The sequence below is a fragment of the Malus domestica genome, chromosome 07, assembly GCF_042453785.1.
Source record: "Malus domestica chromosome 07, GDT2T_hap1".
Classification (NCBI taxonomy): Eukaryota; Viridiplantae; Streptophyta; class Magnoliopsida; order Rosales; family Rosaceae; genus Malus; species Malus domestica.
In genome coordinates this window covers 14,052,972-14,071,027 of record NC_091667.1, presented here as the reverse complement: position 1 = coordinate 14,071,027, position 18,056 = coordinate 14,052,972, and the positions used below count along the sequence as shown (strand labels likewise).

At 39.0% G+C, this 18,056-nt stretch overlaps 2 protein-coding genes and 1 long non-coding RNA gene across 3 annotated transcripts; all 3 read right to left on the bottom strand.

The window, feature by feature from the left end:
- Positions 1–1,579: 1,579 nt before the first annotated feature.
- Positions 1,580–2,071, bottom strand: LOC114825849 (uncharacterized). The gene has a single exon (XM_029104880.2). It carries the CDS (start codon positions 2,069–2,071, stop codon positions 1,580–1,582), a length of 492 nt encoding a protein of 163 aa, XP_028960713.2.
- Positions 2,072–5,403: 3,332 nt separating this feature from the next.
- LOC114826035 (uncharacterized) lies at positions 5,404–6,203 on the bottom strand. Its single transcript, XR_003774865.2, has 2 exons — positions 6,069–6,203; positions 5,404–5,858 (listed from the first exon to the last, which is right to left on the bottom strand). It is a non-coding gene; the product is annotated as an uncharacterized lncRNA (long non-coding RNA).
- Positions 6,204–13,307: 7,104 nt separating this feature from the next.
- LOC103436089 (auxin-responsive protein SAUR36-like) lies at positions 13,308–14,813 on the bottom strand. Its single transcript, XM_008374503.4, has one exon. It carries the CDS (start codon positions 14,065–14,067, stop codon positions 13,552–13,554), a length of 516 nt encoding a protein of 171 aa, XP_008372725.3. The 5' UTR covers positions 14,068–14,813; the 3' UTR covers positions 13,308–13,551.
- Positions 14,814–18,056: the final 3,243 nt, after the last annotated feature.

Below are 18,056 nucleotides of genomic sequence, written 5' to 3'. Positions count from 1 at the left end.
AAACTTATGGTACCAAATAAAGATATTTATTTGGAAAAAGGGATGTGATATCTATACACTATTTTTTACTTCTCACACATCCTTTTAATTTTCGACCGTCGGATCGGATGAATTGAATAAGATCAAATGACATAAATTAATAAAATATGTGTGAGAAGTAAAAAGGGATGTGTGGATAGCGCATCCCTGAAAAAAATATATATATTGCAACCGACCAATAAACTTTTTAGGAAAAATTGGACTCTCTAACATTGAATCCCCCACAAAATATATTCTGCATTGAAGATTAGAAAAGCCCTAAACCAATAACCAAACTTATTTGTAACAAGAAATTAGGAATCACCGCATTGTATAGACAATATTTGCATACAATAGGAAACTTGTGACATGTGGAAGTCGAATAAAAAAGCTTTGACAATTTCTCATAACAAGTAATTTTTTTTTTTTTTAACAAACGATAGTATTTACAGTAAGGGGGTATGAGAGTGGGCTAAGTCTTACAAAGGGTTTGCCATAGTAATGTGGTTCAACTTCGCTTTTGGTGAGAGTCGAGCCTAAGACCTCTCACTTACAAGTAAAGGAGATTATCACTAGATCGTAATATTAAGTGGCCTCATAACAAGTAATTTAATCCACTCTCATCTCTCAAGTTATGTCATTATTTGAAACTTGATAATTCCTTCATCTTTCTTCTAAATCTCTGAAAATTTGAATCTCTCAAACTCAATTCAATAAAATATTTAGCTTAAATGGCAACTGAGATCAAAGGTGAAACTCGTATTCTATTGCACAAGATTTATAGTTTAAGTGATTAAGAACATTTATTCATGTTCCTTAACTCATGTGTTCAACTCCTCCTCTGCAATATCGTTGGTATGAGAACTAAAATATCTCAGTACCTACTTTATTACAATTTCAATGGCATAGTTCTATTTAAGTCATCTAGTTGGACTTCATCAATTATTCATAAGCACCACGTTTCCAATCAGGTTAATATCAATGAGAAAAGCACCATCTCTTTCTCCTACCCTCATACGTTTCCAATTAATCACCCAAACAACATTTTCCAATTTAAAATTCCTTGGAGCAGATGTCGCTTTGCTGCAGTAGCAGAAAGTAAATAAGTGCCTATGCACCTTAGTGCAGGTTTGATTTCCACATATTCACTTTCCCACTTGGTATTTAACAATTTAACATATTACTTTTATTGTTTATAAAACAAAAAATTTAAAATCCCTCAAAACCCTAAATAACAACCAACAACCCACCCCCACCCAAAAATAAAAATAAAATATCACACACACGCACAATAATATTGAAATTGTCAAAAGTCTTGCCATCCTAATCACTTTTTACCAACATTTGTTGCATTCCACATCGAAAACCCCAAAATAATCACGGTTTTCATTTCATAAACATTTCCAACCACACAAGGCAACCCACTAGAGGAAAAAAAAAAAACAGAAGGGGAAATTGGGCTTAGTAGCCCTTTTAAAAACCCACCAATCTAAAATAGCTCATTTTTCAAAATATAATCTCCACTAGCCTTCGATTTTTTTTTTGATAGAAAAGGACTGCATTAAAGAGAAAAACCCCTTATACACCTAGAGCCATTACAGTCAAATATAAAAGCCATGTTAGCCTCCGTTGGGATACAGGCATCCCAAATACAAAGTTCCTTTTTCTTGAACCCCACCGACGCGATGACATTCACAACAAAATTTGCTTTCTTGAAAATGTGCCTCCATTTTATATCATGAGAAAAGCCCACACACCACCTGATGGCTTCAATGATTGACCTTAAGTTCCAAGGAACATCACAAAAGCCTCGAAGCGCATCAATGCCTAGCTTTGAGTCACCATCCACTTCCACATGATTCCAACCTCTTCTTGTTGCCCAGATTAACGCTTCTCGGAGGGCAAGAGCTTCAGGAACATTGATAGACACCGAAACCATGTTCCTTGCCCCCGCCAGAATAGGCTCACTTTTCCAATTTCGAATCACGAACCCCCCTGCTGCCATCTGGTTTGTAACTGAGCCATCAAAGTTAATTTTAACATATGGGGCCATTGGGCATTACCATTTAATCACATTATACTCATCAATAGATCCTACTTTCTTAGTTTGGCCTGGGTTTTCCTTAAAATAGTCATTAACTACATTCATGGCACAAGCAAAAGATCTATAATGAAAAGGTTTCTCCTTCCTAAAAATACTAGCATTTCTATCATTCCAAATTTGCCAACAAATGGCAAGAGATTTACTTAAGTTACTCGAAGTATTTTTATTACTATGAGCTAAGTCATTCAGCCATTGATTTATCGTGGTATTACTATCAATATTTGGTAAAGAAACATCACTTAAACAGCTCCAAACCTGTCTTGCATAAGAACAGTTAAGGAAAAGGTGTTCTTGATCCTCCACATAGCTATTACAAAGCAGACACTTATCATCCAAAGTTGTGATAAACTTGCTGAGCCTTTTTCTCATTTATAATTTCCCCTTAACAAGACTCCAGACAAACAATTTAATTTTTGGAGGGATTACTTGTTTCTAAATCCTAGGCTTCAACAATCACCCAAATCCTCCATTTGGATCCGTGTTGCAGACTTTACTGAGAACCTTCCATTGTTACTTGGACCCCAAACCACCATATCTTTGGATTTAGCGATAGAGAACGGGATGCTACATATTTTATTAACTATGTCCCCGTCCATAACATGTCCTAGTTTGGGCCTATCCCACTACCTATCAACAATAAACTCAGCCACCTTAATATCCCAATCTATACGCTAAAACTGGTTTTCTGGTATAAGGTGATAAAGGGGGTAAGGAAAAACCCAGTTATAGGTCCAGAACAAAACGTCCTTGCCATCATCAATAACCCACCTCATATCCTTAGAAATAATGTCTCTGGCACTCAAAAGAATCAACTCTTAGGTATTTCCTTCTAACTATATTAACCCACCAATTTTCCTTATCAAATAAGAATTTCCATCCTACCTTAGCAAGACAAGCCCTGTTGAAATGCTCAATGTTCCTGATGCCTAAGCCACTAGCCTATTTAGGTCTGCAAGCATTCTTCTAGCTCACTGGATTCCAGTTTTTAGTATTTCCCCAAAAGAACTGTCTACAATCTTTATTCAATTGACTAGTTATTTTATGAGGACACTTAAAGCAAGACATTATGTGATTTGGCATACCTGTCAGGTTGGCTTGGATTAAGGTAAGCCTACCAGCTTTAGAGAGAGTATTTGCTATCCATCCTACCAACTTTTGCTTAACCCTCTTGCATAGCTCACTGCCATTCATAACATCTTTCTAAAGCACAATATTATGAATTCCCAAGTATTTCCAATCATAGCTTTATGTTGAATTTGGAGAATATGCACTATTTCATTTTTTGTCTGATTACTTGTATTCGAAGAGAAATAAAGTGAAGATTTATTAAAATTCACTTGCTGCCTTGAGGCATTTGCAAACCTATTTAGAATCTCCAAATTTTGTCTTGCACTCTTAACAGTTGCTTTTGCAAAAATAAGGCAATCATCTGCAAAGATTAAATTTGACACTCTAAATCCAAACAGAGAGGTGAGTAAACCAATATGGGACTTTGGGGTAATTGCTAACTCATTTAAGTTTCTGATTAGAGGTTCCATGCACAATATGAAAATATAGGGAGATAGAGAATCACCTTGTCTAACACCCTTACTTGCATTGAAGTAACCATGGGGCTCACCATTTATATTAACTGAGAAAGAAGTAGAGGTAATGCATTCCATAACTAAACTGATCCACTTATGGCAGAAACCAAACCTATCTAGAACACATCTGATGTAGTCCCAGTTAAGAAGATCATAAGCTTTTTCCAAATCAAGCTTGACTGCAAGCTCTCTCGTCCTACCCTTCTTGTTAAAACTAGAAAATAATTCGTGAGCAATGAGTATATTGTCCTGTATTGATCTCCCAGGCGCAAAAGCCCCTTGGTTATGAGAGATACATAATCTTAGGAGAGGCTTCAACCTGGAAATCAAAATTTTAGTGATGATCTTGTAACTAACATTACAAAGACTTATTAGGCGATAATTATTTACTATATCTGGATTCTCCACTTTTGGGATCAAAGCAATATTTGTGTGGTTAATAAGTCTAAGACTAGTATTATATGAAAAAAAAAAAGTCCTTAACCATATTGCAGACTGAGGGTTCAACTATCTCCCAACATTCCTGATAAAAACTAGCATGGATGCCACCCGGCCCTAGGGCCTTAAGCCCATCAATGCCTTTGACAACATTCCATATCTCATCATTTGAAGGGATAACAGTTAGCATGGTATTTTTCTCATTGGAAATACATGGCTCAATAACTTGAGCTACAATGCTAAACTGGTCGTTGGTCGAGTTGTGAATTCTAGTAAACCATGACTTAAACTCATTCACAAAGATTTGATCCATACCCTGTCCTCTGGACCACCAAAAACCATTACTATCTCTAACTCTATTAATTTCATTGCGTCTCTTCCTAATTATGGCACTTAATTGAAAAAATCTTGTATTTTTATCTACAAATTTAAGCCAATTGGCTTTTGCTTTCTGAGTCTACATAACCTCTTCCTTTTTTAAAATTTGATAAAATTGCTCCTTAATTTAAGCCTCAATATTGATTTTCTCAATGAGGGTCTCAGAGGCAACTGAGGTGTCACTTATGAACATGATTTCCTCTCGAACTCGATTTAGCTCATTTATGGTCTTTTCTTTCCTTTCTTTGATTGAACCAAAAACCATTCGATTCCAGTTGCTCGCAAGAAAAGAAAACTTACCTACACAGCCCCTGAAGTAATTCAAAGGTGTCATTCCTGCACTACAACTCCATGCTTCCTTAACAAAATCTTTAAAATCCGAGTGCAAGTTCCACATGGCCTCAAACTTAAAAGTCTTCCTTCATTGCTTATACCTAAATCCAACAGTGTCCAGAAGAAGAGGGCTATGATCTGAACCAATTATGGGATGATTATGTAAAGGATAATTATGATGCAATTCAAGCCAATAGGAGTTAGCAACCATTCTATCAAGCCGTTCAAAATAAGAGTGGTATCCTTGTGTTTATTTGTCCAAGTGAAAGGAACACCAAATGCTTGCAAGGAAACAAGACCAACATTATTTAAAAATTCAACAAAATTTATCATAAGATATTACCACGTTGATCTCCTCCCCACTTTTCCTAGATATTCATAATACAATTGAAATCACCTAACACCATCCAAGGATTATTTTCCGGGTTAAAACCTAAGAGTTCATCCCACATATTCTCTTGAAGAGATTTTTGGGGGTAGACATAGACAAAAATAGCAAAAAAAAATCTTCAAGCGCACATCTTTAACTAAAGAATGGATATATCTAGATGAAGCAAAAAGCACATTGATATTCATTACACCAGAGTTCCAACACAAACAAACACCTCTAGGCCTCCCGTCGGGGTTACATCCAAAAAACTGATCAAAAAACCTATTAAGGTAACTAACAGAGGCCTTATCCACTTCAGTCTTAGTTTCAACAAAACAAAAGAAATCTAAATTAACCAAACCACAAAGATAACTAAAATTACTCTTGAACTCTGGCCGTCCCATTCCCTTACAGTTCCACACAATCCTCTTCATCAATCTATTTCGTCAAGGTATGCAGATAGACCAACCTCATCGGCTTTTTCCTCTTGGATTCTTTTCCTCGGACTCAACATTCCCACCGTTAGCCTGGCACTTGCAGACGTAGCTTCCACCTCGAGCATTGCAGCAATAAAACTCTCAGATTTCTCTCTAGCTTCATTCTCCCCACTTCCAACAGTCGAGATAACAATATCCTGATTTTGTTTCAGAAGGACCATTGCATCAAAAAAATTAACTTTACCTAACCTAAGATCACTATCACATTAAGAATAAAAAAGAAGACTTAAATTAGGTAGTCTATCAAACACAGCACCATTAGGCAAGACCCGACAATTTATTAAACTAGAAGCTAGTCGAGAATTGAAGTTATCAGCGACCTGATAGTTAAAGAGACTTGCACTTACCTGACATGCTCCTTAGCTTTTCCCGATCTTCTCCAATCCTGCACCAAATATGCCCTAGCCACCCGGTTTTTCTTCAGGCTCGCAACCACCTCTTTAAAAGATCTCTCATCCCTAGCAATATCCCCTGACTTTTTCTTTTCCCCTTTTCGCCTCCACGTAAGGGTTACTGTAGTCTAACCCTCCCATTCGAGCCCCCATCCTCCACTCGTTGACCCGACTTATCATTCTCAGTAAACTCCTCCTCCACAGCTGACGCATTTGCAAAACAAAGCATAACATCCTTGCCTAGACCAGCCTTGACATCCTCATCCACATTCACATCCTCTGGGTAGACACATGACCCATCCTCAAACACCTTGTTTATCATAAAGTAGCCATCGTCTACTTCCACCTTTGGACACACATGTCTCTCAAACCTTCTACGTCCGCAATAGAAGCACAACTTAAAGATCTTTTTATAACTAATCACAATGGGATAATCTTCATCATGATTAACAATAAAAACCTACTTGAGGGGAAAACACAAGTCCACTTCCAGCAGGACCTTAACAAACAGTCCATTCAATCCCAAAGTCACCTCATCCACTTTAATCACTTTCCCGATAGGTTGAGTAATATCCTTAATAATTTTTTCCTCCTTATACTGCACTGGGACTCAAGGTAAACGCGCCCAAACAATCAGCTTGGTAATGACATTAGTATCCTTAAAGCTTGTTTTCCATCTTTCCAGGTGGAAGATTTGGTCACGCACGTACCACGGCCTATTCTTGAGGACAAACTTCATATCATCTTCATCAGTAAACTCAAGCACAAACCATTTTATGCCGTAATGATCAAGGTAAAAAGTACTATTCACCTCATTCTTTCATAACAGTCCTAGTTTCCACTTAATCAAGTGAGCCTTAAGAGGTTAACCAAAAACTATCCCCATAAGGATCCTAGAAAGCATATGCTCGACGTTGATCAAAGAACAGAGATAGGTATTCACCCTCGTCACACCACGCTCCATGGTGAAAGTACTCATAGTTTTTTCAACAACTACCTGGTCTTGACCAGGTTGAGGAATAGGAAAAGGGTTCTCCCAACTTGGGATATAACCCTCCGACCAAATTCTAGGCCTACGGGCATTGCTAGAAGAAGAGGCAGCAAACTGGGAGTTTTTCATGGTGAGAACACTAAGATAGGAAGAGAAAATAACCAGAAAGTTTTGTGGGAAAAGCCATATCCCCAAGTGTTGGTATAAATAACAGCACTTTGGGGGAATCCAATCATTGAAGCCTACAAGCGCCATTCACCCACACATGCACAACGAAGCTAAAAACCTAATAAGTAGGTCATAATTACTATAAGTCGCCAAAACCTGTGGAGAACGCCCGCGTGCCTAACGCCAAGAACACGCAAAACCAGACAGAGCAAGCAAGCACCAATAATAAAAATAAAAAAATAAAAAAAAACTGGGCTAGATAAGCCCAATCGTCTCCAGACAAAATAGAAGTCAAGAGAAGTTAAACCAAACCGATACCCCAAGAAAAAACAATAATGATTACGACTAAAAACCTTCATCTTGAGAAAACCAGTTCTCCAGAACATAGAAAACAAAGAGTCGCCACAAAAACTCAACCAGAAAAACCAATAAGACACAGTCAGTCAATCATACAAACCAATTGAAAAAAGGAAAGCGCAGCACACAACACTTAACCTAATCAGGAACCCTAGAAACCCTAACAGAACAAAACACCTTGCCAAACACCACTTAGACCACTTCCCACCAGAGGAAAGAGGATAAATCAGATCAAAAGTCACCTTGTGGTTCAAATTCCGACCCACTACCATCCAATTATCACATCTTTTTAAACTAATCAAAATCATAATTATCTTTTCCCCAATTATCACTAGCCCTATTATGTTATCTAGTAACTTATCCCACACAAAATTATCCATCCCTATCTTTCTCAACCACTCATCACCCTTCCACTTGCTCTCAATTGATGAAAAAACCTGAAGATCATCACTGTTGATGCATAAAACCGGAGGGGTCTTGGAACAACATAAATCCGACCGTGAATCTGCAAGAAAGTAAAAAACACAAGATGTATTGTGGTTCACCCCAATGTTTGGTCTACATCCACACTGATGTTGATATTGTTTCACTCTGAATGGTGAATATACAAGAAGGCTATAGGCAGTGTGCTCTCTAGCCTATTTTCTACGTTTGCCCTCTCTGAGATGTTTTCTCTCTTCCCATGGCCTAAATCTTCACCCTCCTCTAATGAGGAGAGTGAAGAGTCCTTTTATAGAATAAGGGCTTCTCACTTATTACATATTTGCCCCTTCATTTATTACATAATTACATTTGAGTCCCCTGAGTATTTATACGAGATCTAAATACGGATGCCCTAAATATGGTACAAACAGTAGTCCCCCAAGTCTTCAGTCAAGATAGTCTTTTGGCTGGAGACTTGAAATTCAGTCCATGTGTGGGCCGAAGTAACTAGATGTCGTCTAGAACTGATACTCGATATGAGGCGATGCTCAATGTGAAATGATTTTCAACTAGAAGTAGCACATGTTGCGAGGTTGCTCGGCTTGTGGCTTATGTTGCCTTAGTTGGCTCGATTTGTGGCGTTGAAGGTGAGGGAGTCATTTTTATAGAATAAGGGCTCGCTCCTCAATACATAAATGATGGGTTAGAGTTGATGCTCGCAGCGAGGCGGTTGCTCAACAGGCGGCGATGCTCTCTAATGATGGTGAGGGAGTCCTTTTTATAGAATAAGGGTTCGCTTCTCAATACATAAATGATGGGTTATGAGTGATGCTCGCGGCGAGGCGGTTGCTCAGTTGGCGGCGATGCTCTCTAATGAAGGTGAGGGAGTCCCTTTTATAGAATAAGGGTTTGCTCCTCAATACATAAGTGATGGGCTAAGAGTCTCTTTCTAATGAAGGTGAGGGAGTCCCTTTTATAGAATAAGGGTTCGCTCCTCAATACATAAGTTATGGGCTAAGAGTCTATCTTTAATGAAGGTGAGGGAGTCCCTTTTATAAAATAAGGGTTCGCTCCTCAATACATGAATAAGGGATGCTCTCTAATGAAAGTGAGGAAGTCCATTTTATAGAATAAGGGTTCGCTCCTCAGTACATAAATAATGGGCTAAGTCCCCCACGTATTTTTCATGAGGCCCAGTTGCGAAAGCCCAATATATGGTACATAGTGTAGTCCCCCAAGTTTTCAGTCAATAGAGGTTGTTGGCTGGAGACTTCAAATTCAATCCATGTATGGGCCGAATTAGCGGTTGTTCGGAGGCGGTCTTTGTATACCATGCACTGAAGCTTTGTAGGTGAAGCTTTGAAAGTGAAGTTTTATAGGTGAGGCTTTGAAAGTGAAGCTTTGAAGCTGGAACTTTTGTAAATGAAGCTTTGAAGTCTGAGCTTTGTAAATGAAGCTTTCGAAGCTGGAGATTTTGTAAATGAAGCTTTCGAAGCTGGAGCTCTTGTAAATGAAGCTTTCGAAGCTGGAGCTCTGTAAATGAAGCTTTCAAAGCTGAAGCTCTGTAAATGAAGCTTTTGAAGCTAGAGCTCTATAAATGAAGCTTTTGAAGCTAGAGCTCTGTAAATGAAGCTTTCGAAGCTAAAGCTTTGTAAATGAAGTTTTCGAAGCTCATTGACATGAGTGATACCCATGAATGTTTATGTTGATTGACATGAGTGATGCTCATGGATGTTGACATAAGTAATGCTCATGAATGTTGACATGAGTGATGCTATGAATGTTTATATAGGATTGACATGAGTGATGCTCATATATGATGGTGATTGTCATGAGTGATGCTCATGTATGATTTTTTGGAAGACGGGTTGTACTTTTGATCACCTGGTTGGTGATAATAACGGCAGGCTGCCGAATAATTTTGGAGTACTGGATGTACTTTTGATCACCTAGTTGGTGATAATAGCGGCAGGCTGCCGAATAATTTTAGAGTACTAAATGTACTTTTGATCATCAAGACGTACTTTTAATCACCTAGTTGGTGATAAAAGCGGCAGGCTGTCGAATAATTTTGGAATACTTGACGTACTTTTGATCACTTGGTTGGTGATAATAAAGGGTGAACCTTAAGTGGAGGTTGGAGTTTGAAGCCATAGGGCCTGACTCTTTTAGGCATATGGGCCTTCGCCCTCCACATAACATTCTAGCCCATTATTTGGGCTTGCCGACATTTTGCCCTTTTTTTTTTTTGGCATACTGCCTTCTTTCTTTATTTATGATTACCCTTTGGTGGGGTTATACAGATGTCACCAAAAGATAAGAAAAGTAAATCACATCATTAAAAAAAAACTGTTGGGACTTGGCAACAGTGAGATTTCTCCCTTCACATCAACCTTAGCGGTCTAGCTGTTGGAGGATAAAGTTCTTATCTTCTCTATTCATCCATCATTGCTCTAGTAGTGGAATTGTGAGCAGAGACCTCAGCCAAAGTATAAACCTTTTTGTCTGTCGGTGAAGATGATGGGCATTCCGCAAGGCAGTATCCCTGCTTAAGAAAGCACGGGTTTTTCTTGCTGTAGCAAACCTTAAGATCTGTCTTACTTTGTACCAAAACAGAAGCAGATACAAGGATTACCAGAACGATCAAAACATTTTTGCTGCCTAATAACTCCATTGCTCTCTGTTTGGCCAGCTGGAAATCCTCCATGGGTGGAGGAACCCATGGGCTTATAGATATGAATGAGATTCGCCTGGAGGAGTTGGCTGCTCTGGTAGCAACATTGGGGAAATGGGGGGTCCGTTTCCGAATCGGGTCGAGCGGAACGGGCCGGAGAGTGGATGATTGGAGGGAAAAACCATAGCCTTTTGATCTTGCTGTAAACTTGTCAGTGATGACAACGGCCTCCAAGATCTCCTCGAACTGCTCGCAATAGCGTCTCATGGTGTCGACTCGAGTCTCCCACGACAATCCTCCAACAAAGATCTTGGTTTTTCAGGGAGTAGATTAATGGATCCCTCTCTTCTGTTTTTTTTTTTCTTTTGGCAGATGGCAGACAAAAGGAATAATAATAGACTTATTATTGAGAAAGCTTATCTTCTTCTTCGTTGCTTTTCCTATGGCTTTCTCAGAAAAGCCATTTCTCCTACATGATGAAAGTTCCATCATTTCATGATCGTGGGACCATTGAGCCGGAGCTCTCCCGTCTCATTCGTCACCATATCCGGCAGTTGGTTTCCACTGATAAGAGTTGTGGTCATCCCAGGCATGCTGCTTGTTGTAGATGATGGCAGCGCCGAGACTCCTGGCTGGGTTGGTGCCAGTTCCGGTGACGGGGATGGTGGCCAAGTGCACCAAGAACAGCTCTCTGAATTAGGAAAGGCTCGATATGCCACGTTTCTCAAGGCCATCAAGAAGCCGCTGAAGTAAATCCAGCTTGGAAAGAGCGAGCTCATAGTCGTTACTGGCAGCAGAACTCGGCTCAGTTTCCGACTCATACTCCAAATTAGAGTCGAGGCCGTCCTTCGAAAAGTCATCGAGTCCCTTCTTCAACTCTAGCCGTGGATCAGCTCTCCCTGATTGCCGCCATGGCTGTCGTAGATGTTGAAGAAATGAACGGGTAAGATCTCGGTGGAGGATCTAGAACCAGGCGCCGTACAACCGCCCGCGTGATCGCACGTGCGAGACATGAAGCTCGGAATCACAGCGACGGCGTCCTCCATCTCTCACCTCTTCCCAATCACCGAAGTGAAACTCCAAGTCACTCCCTTGTTGTTCTTCCCTACGCACTTGGACCGCGTAACCGCCACTTTCACTTTTTCGATGGTCGAGAGCGCTGGGTCCACCAAACTCGGGACCAACAACGCCAGAATCTCGCCAGAGCGGCTCGTCATCATCTGCGAAACCTTGTCGGAGCTCGTCGCACTTCTGTTGTCCTCGGAGGTGAGTACCGAGGACAGGCTCACGCTCCAGCTCGTCGATGCCAGTTTGACGTTAGGGAGTGAGTTGACTCGCTCAAGTTGCTTGACCTCTGTGGAGTCCATGTTCCGAAGCAAGCGAGCGAGACAGAAAGAGACAGAGATTGGAAGAGCGAGAAAGAGAGAGAAGTCTCAATCGAAGGTAACGGCCGCGGTGTTAGCCAGTTTGGGAGCAAGAGGGCGTGAGCATTTGGTGCAGCCAAGCATGAGGGAAGGTTCGTGCTCCCAAATGCAGCACGTGCGAACTGATGCACCTTCATGCTGCTCATTCCCATATGTGGTAAGTGGAGTCTACGAAGATTTTCTAGAAAAGCCCAAAGAGTGAGGTTTTTTAGGTTCTTCGGTTTCTGTAAATTCACGGTGGACAGTGATGAGGTCTCACGGTGGTGAGATGAAAAAATGAAAGAGAACCGACATAACTTTTCGTGTCGTTTCCCACATACGGCACCAAATGTTGATGCACAAAACCGAAGGGGTCTTGGAACAACATAAATCCGACCATGAATCTGCAAGAAAGTAAAGAACACAAGATGTATTGTGGTTCACTCCAATGTTTGGGTTACGTCCACACTGATGTTGATATTGTTTCACTCTTAATGGTGAATATACAAGAAGGCTAGAGGCAGTGTGCTTTCTAGCTTATTTTCTGTGTTTGCCCTCTCTGAAATGTTTTCTCTCTTCCCATGGCCTAAACCTTCACCCCCCTCTAATGAGGAGAGTGAGGAGTTCTTTTATAGAATAAGGGCTCCTCACTTATTACATATTTACCCCTTCATTTATTACATAATTACATTTGAGTCCCCCGAGTACTTATACGAGGTCTAAATACGGATGCCCTAAATATGGTACAAACAATCATGAAAAAGCACGAAAAAGCTGGCGGTGTGAAAAACCCTAAGAACTCTAGGAGCCCAAGAGCCATTTTCTTTTTTAAATACAAAGAGAGTTTTATTAATGTAGTTTTAGATTCAGATTTACACCAAATCAGCCTTTGATGAAAAATATCCTCATTATTGATACAATAATAATTCTAGACACAATATTAATATATTATTGACACAATTTTAAAAATATTTATGCCAAAGAGACTAGTCAAGAAAGAGGGCTAATTTTAGTTGGTGTATTTGGAAAAGGGCTAGGAAACCCAATTTCACGAGGATAATGCTAGTGAGACCAAATTTACAAACTAAATAATGTGTCATTAATAAAAAAATAAACACGTTGATCAACACTTAATTGGTAATCCAATTATCAACAACCACACCATTTAATTTACACAATTTGATTTTAAAATGTAGTGTCCATACCATTATTCTTTCAAAAAATCATACATATATTATACCCTTTTCGTAAATATATACATCTAAGAAAAAGTACAAAAAGAAAGCTTCAAAAAGTAATAAAAAGTGAAAGAAAAAAAAGAAGTAAAACAGCCCTAAAAAGTAAAACTCGACAAAAATTTAACAAACATCATTATCCATTCGTGGAATATTATCGTCATATCATCGCTATTCACTAATCAGCCTAAAGCGTGGCGCTGCGCTTCCACGTCAGCCTCCGTTGACCCGACCCGGCGGCGATCCGGGTCTTGACGCTCTCAAAGTCCGACATCGGGCAGGGTATGGTGATTCCGCCGTCGTGCTGATAACCGTACTCCTCCTCAGCCTCTCTCAGAAGCTGCCCGAACAGGGGATGGTTAAAGTAAATGACGGGCACCAAAACTCTCTGAAAGTCACCGTCCTTTTGGCCCACGTATACAGCCAGATGTCCCTTCGGAACCGTAACAGGCTTGTTTTTCTCAACCGGGCTTTGACCCAACTGCTTGTAACCCGACCCGGATTTGCGGCAGCACAGAGATTTGGCTCCAGCGGACAGCTTCCGGCCCCACGTGAGCAGCTTCGACATGGGTTTGTAGCTGCAAGCTGAGGAGGAAGAACCCGGGTTGAGCCGGGTATATTCGGGTCGGGTCGTACGGACGAAGAACCACCGGGTGACCCGGCAAAGGCGCTTTCCGAGCTTGAATCTCCTGAATTTTGCCATTGTTTCTGGGGAAAAAGGAGGAAAATCTGTGTTTTATGTTTTGAAATTCGTGTTGAGAAGTGAATTGGGTTGTCGCAAGAGAGTGATTTGCTTCAAGAAAATGGCCATGGGTCGGCATCGGACATGGCGAGACGAGAGAGGGTTAAGCAGATTTCAGAGAGAAAGGTGGGGATATTAGACATGGTCTGGCTTTTGCAGTTCAACTACACAAGCTTTTAGGGTATTTCATCAAAATATAAAATACCCAAATGCTTAATTTGTACTATTTGGGCTTGAGATGTAGCTGAAATTGTGTTTTTGAAGCAAAAAAATATGATTATGTTGAACAAAGAGAGGACACAAGATAAAAAAAGATAAGGCGAGCAGAATTACGCACAAGGACTCGATCACCAGCTACTATTCTTTCAAAGTGAACAAAATTGAGCTGAATTTGATCTCTTGGTGATGATCTATGAGGGTTCGGTGGGTGTGTTTGAGTTCTGGTTTTGGTTGTGGCGGGTGAGGATTGAGATAAAGAGTGCTTGGGAGGAGAAGAGAGGGCTATATATACATAAAATATGATATGGAAAATGACTCAAACGAGGAGAATATTACGAAGTCAAATCTGTACGAAGGGAAGGAGGAGAGCAAGTGCAAGCGGGGAAGGACTTGAATTTCCTTGAAAAAAGTTGGAATTGGAAATGATCATTGTAGTTTGCATCACATGGCTTTGCCCATCTTACTCTTATGGTTTAAGTTTGTTATCAGTCTTAATTAGATTAATTATCATGAGACTCCCCCACATTAATTTGAATAAGTAGTTCCTCCTTTTCTTCGTTGTTGACATATTTTGGTCAACTAATTTAACAGAACTACGAGTTTTATACAAGATGAATGAGAGAAATGAGAATGTAATTATTCAAAGAAAGTACGTGTTTTATGATGTTTGAAATTTCTTAGATATGGTCGATATTTTTGTGAAACTATCGGAAAAATAAAAAAAATTAAAGAACGATATAGAAAAGGGAGACTTCACCTTATATCGAAGAACTCTTAAATTTTGGCTAAAATCAACATATTTCGTAGATATTTTGGTTAAATATTAGTTTAAATTCAATAAGACTTGTGCTGATTTTATGATGAAAGTTTCAACTAAGTTATGTGTAATTTATCCATTCTAGTGAGATGCTTTACTTTATTATTTGTTATTAGAAAGAAGTTTTCTTCTCACATATCACATACTTCATTTTTACACAATATTTTACCATTAATTCTTGCAAAGTATGAATCCTTAAAAAGTAAATATATATATACATATAGCTATACTATACAGATACTTATACTTGTGTCAACTCCTTTTGTTCTAAGGTCAACATACACCCATGTAATTGGCGTCTGAGAATGTAAACTTTATTTGCGTGTGTGAGAAAGCTTGGACGTGAAAGTCTCATAGGTTTACTCTCTAATAATCATTAATCACACTGTTAAACCACATTACATGGCATTGTCTTAATTGTCAACCCATCCCACAATGTCGTCTACAAATGTAACCTTCGGAATAAACGTATTATTTCTTGTTAAACAGATACTTAAGAAAAGATATGTTTTTGTTTATTACAATCACACAAACACATGATATTACTTACCTACATAAAAAACACTTGCACGTATATGTGTTACAAGAAAAGAATTAATAAAACAATGATGTCATTCAGTACTACGATCTAGTGTTATTCCTCATCACTTGTAAGTGGGAGATCTTAGGTTCGAAACTCGTGGATGGTGATTTCGATACCAAATTAAATTGCTCATTGTGTGGTTTAGCTGAACTCTCTCCTCCTTTTAGTGTAAAATATATCGTTTAACTCAAAAAAAAAATCTATGATGTATTAATTCTTTGAACAAGCTGTGTAAGTAGAACGAGAATCCATTCATATCCAACGATAGTCGATCATCAGCTAAGCCAACGCGTGAGGAAAACCCTTGACCCTTAAGTGTAGGGTTTGTATTGGGCAGTTAGATGCGTCAACTTATCAAAGAGACGACCCTTAAACCTACTATTCCATACTTTTCAATTTAGATCAGAGCAATTGACTAAAAAAAGGAAAACGAAACTCTATCAATTTTTCTTAATAGTACGTAATACTGAGAAATACGAAAAGTGAAAGATTGAGATTAAAAATTGAAAATCTAACAGTTGTGGAATCAAATCAAACGGTTAAAAATAGTGAATGTTACGAGGCAATTAATGAAACTACACCTGAAATTAATAAGAGATTTTTAGTGTACTTCGAGCATGCATGAACTGGTACGTCATGTGTTATATCTACTTATATTATGAAATGTTGTATACCTCTCATGTTCCGAGTACATACATAGAAATGTTTAGATCAGAAAATCAAAATCTGAGCTCCCAATTCAACACGTTGGTTTCCAAGAAGCTGCTGAATTGGACAAGTACGCTCCCCTTGGAAAAAAAATGGCACACTCCTAGAAGACGTAAGAAGACCAAGTCAGACTCGCAGTACCTTGCGGGTACAGCCTACGTTACACGATCTAAATTTACCAATAACTTGTGAGACCAACCCCAGAACTATTTATTTTGGTTGAACAAATGATATTATCTTATACTAAAGAGAAAATGGTAGGCTTAGCCTCACAATAATGTGGTTCAAATTCATATATGGCAAGAATTGAACTTAAGACATTTCACTTATAAGTAAAGAGGAATCCTAATAAACTGTGGTACTAAATGGCAATCCCATAACCTTCCTCTTGGATTCTTTGAAACGGATATGTCTTGTTTTAGGTAATATAACTAACCCTAACCTCGCGGTTCGGCACCACCTAAAAGAACAACACAGAAAAGGAGTTGGTTCCTTGTCGATGTGAGTCATCCCCCTTAAACCCTAAAAATAGTTTTTTGCAATTTTGGAGCGTGAGGATAAAGTAGTTTGTTTTTTGCATGAGAATAAAATACTCATAAAATGGAAAAGAAGGAAACCCAATGTTGGGTTAGTAAACGTTATTTCTGCTAGTGCGTTTATAGATTTTCAATTGATCTTTTATAGTATCTAAATTTGCAAATTCATGCATCAAGTTCAATGGTCACAAATGCTTAATTATCAATTATTTCGCCATATGAAATGTGCAATCTTTTTTTTTTTTTCCATTAGTTTATTAGTAACTTATTGTGACTTACACATCTTAACTCCACAAGGAGTGAAGGGAAATATAACAAAGGGCAAATACTTTCAAGGAGGTGATTTACATAGGATAAATCAAATCACAACAACGGATATGATTGAACAAATGTGTGCAAAATTAAATGAGGTGTGTCTTCATCATTTCTTTTAAATTTTCAATTGCATAACGTTTTGTTGTCAGTTCTTTTTAATAAAATAGATGAATGTCCATATATATATATATATAGCAGTTGAAAACTTTAGATAGAAAGACAAGGGGATACTACTGTGCTATTTGAATAATAATAATTATATAATATGCTCATAACCATCTTTATTTTTACGATTTTGCCCATATGAATTTGTTCTATAATCTATTTTTATTTGTTTCCCCAATCTCGAAATTATAAAATACTGTGTCCCTCGTTTAATTAGTCAAATGCGTTAGAGTTAAACGACAATCAACGCATGGTTCCACTTGTCCGACGAAACCTGAAAGTCCAAAGCACGTACGACGATGCAACCGATGCACAAAGCACGAAGCTGCCGCAGTCATCTTCCGTACCGTCGGTCTGTGTACTCTACCGTATCCAACCGACCGTCTGATGATTATTCAAATCACACGGGGCCCACCTCGTGCATATCGGTTTCAACCCTTCCCATGTGCGTGGGCCCCACTCTGCCACTTGGCTTCATCAGGACGTTTCAATGCTTGGTTGTGGGCCGGGTCGGAAGAAGAATCCAATATAGCCGACTAGTGGGCCGTCCCTTTCAATCGTAATCAGCGTCTGTTACATAACCTTTGAATAGGCCTAGCAAACGGGT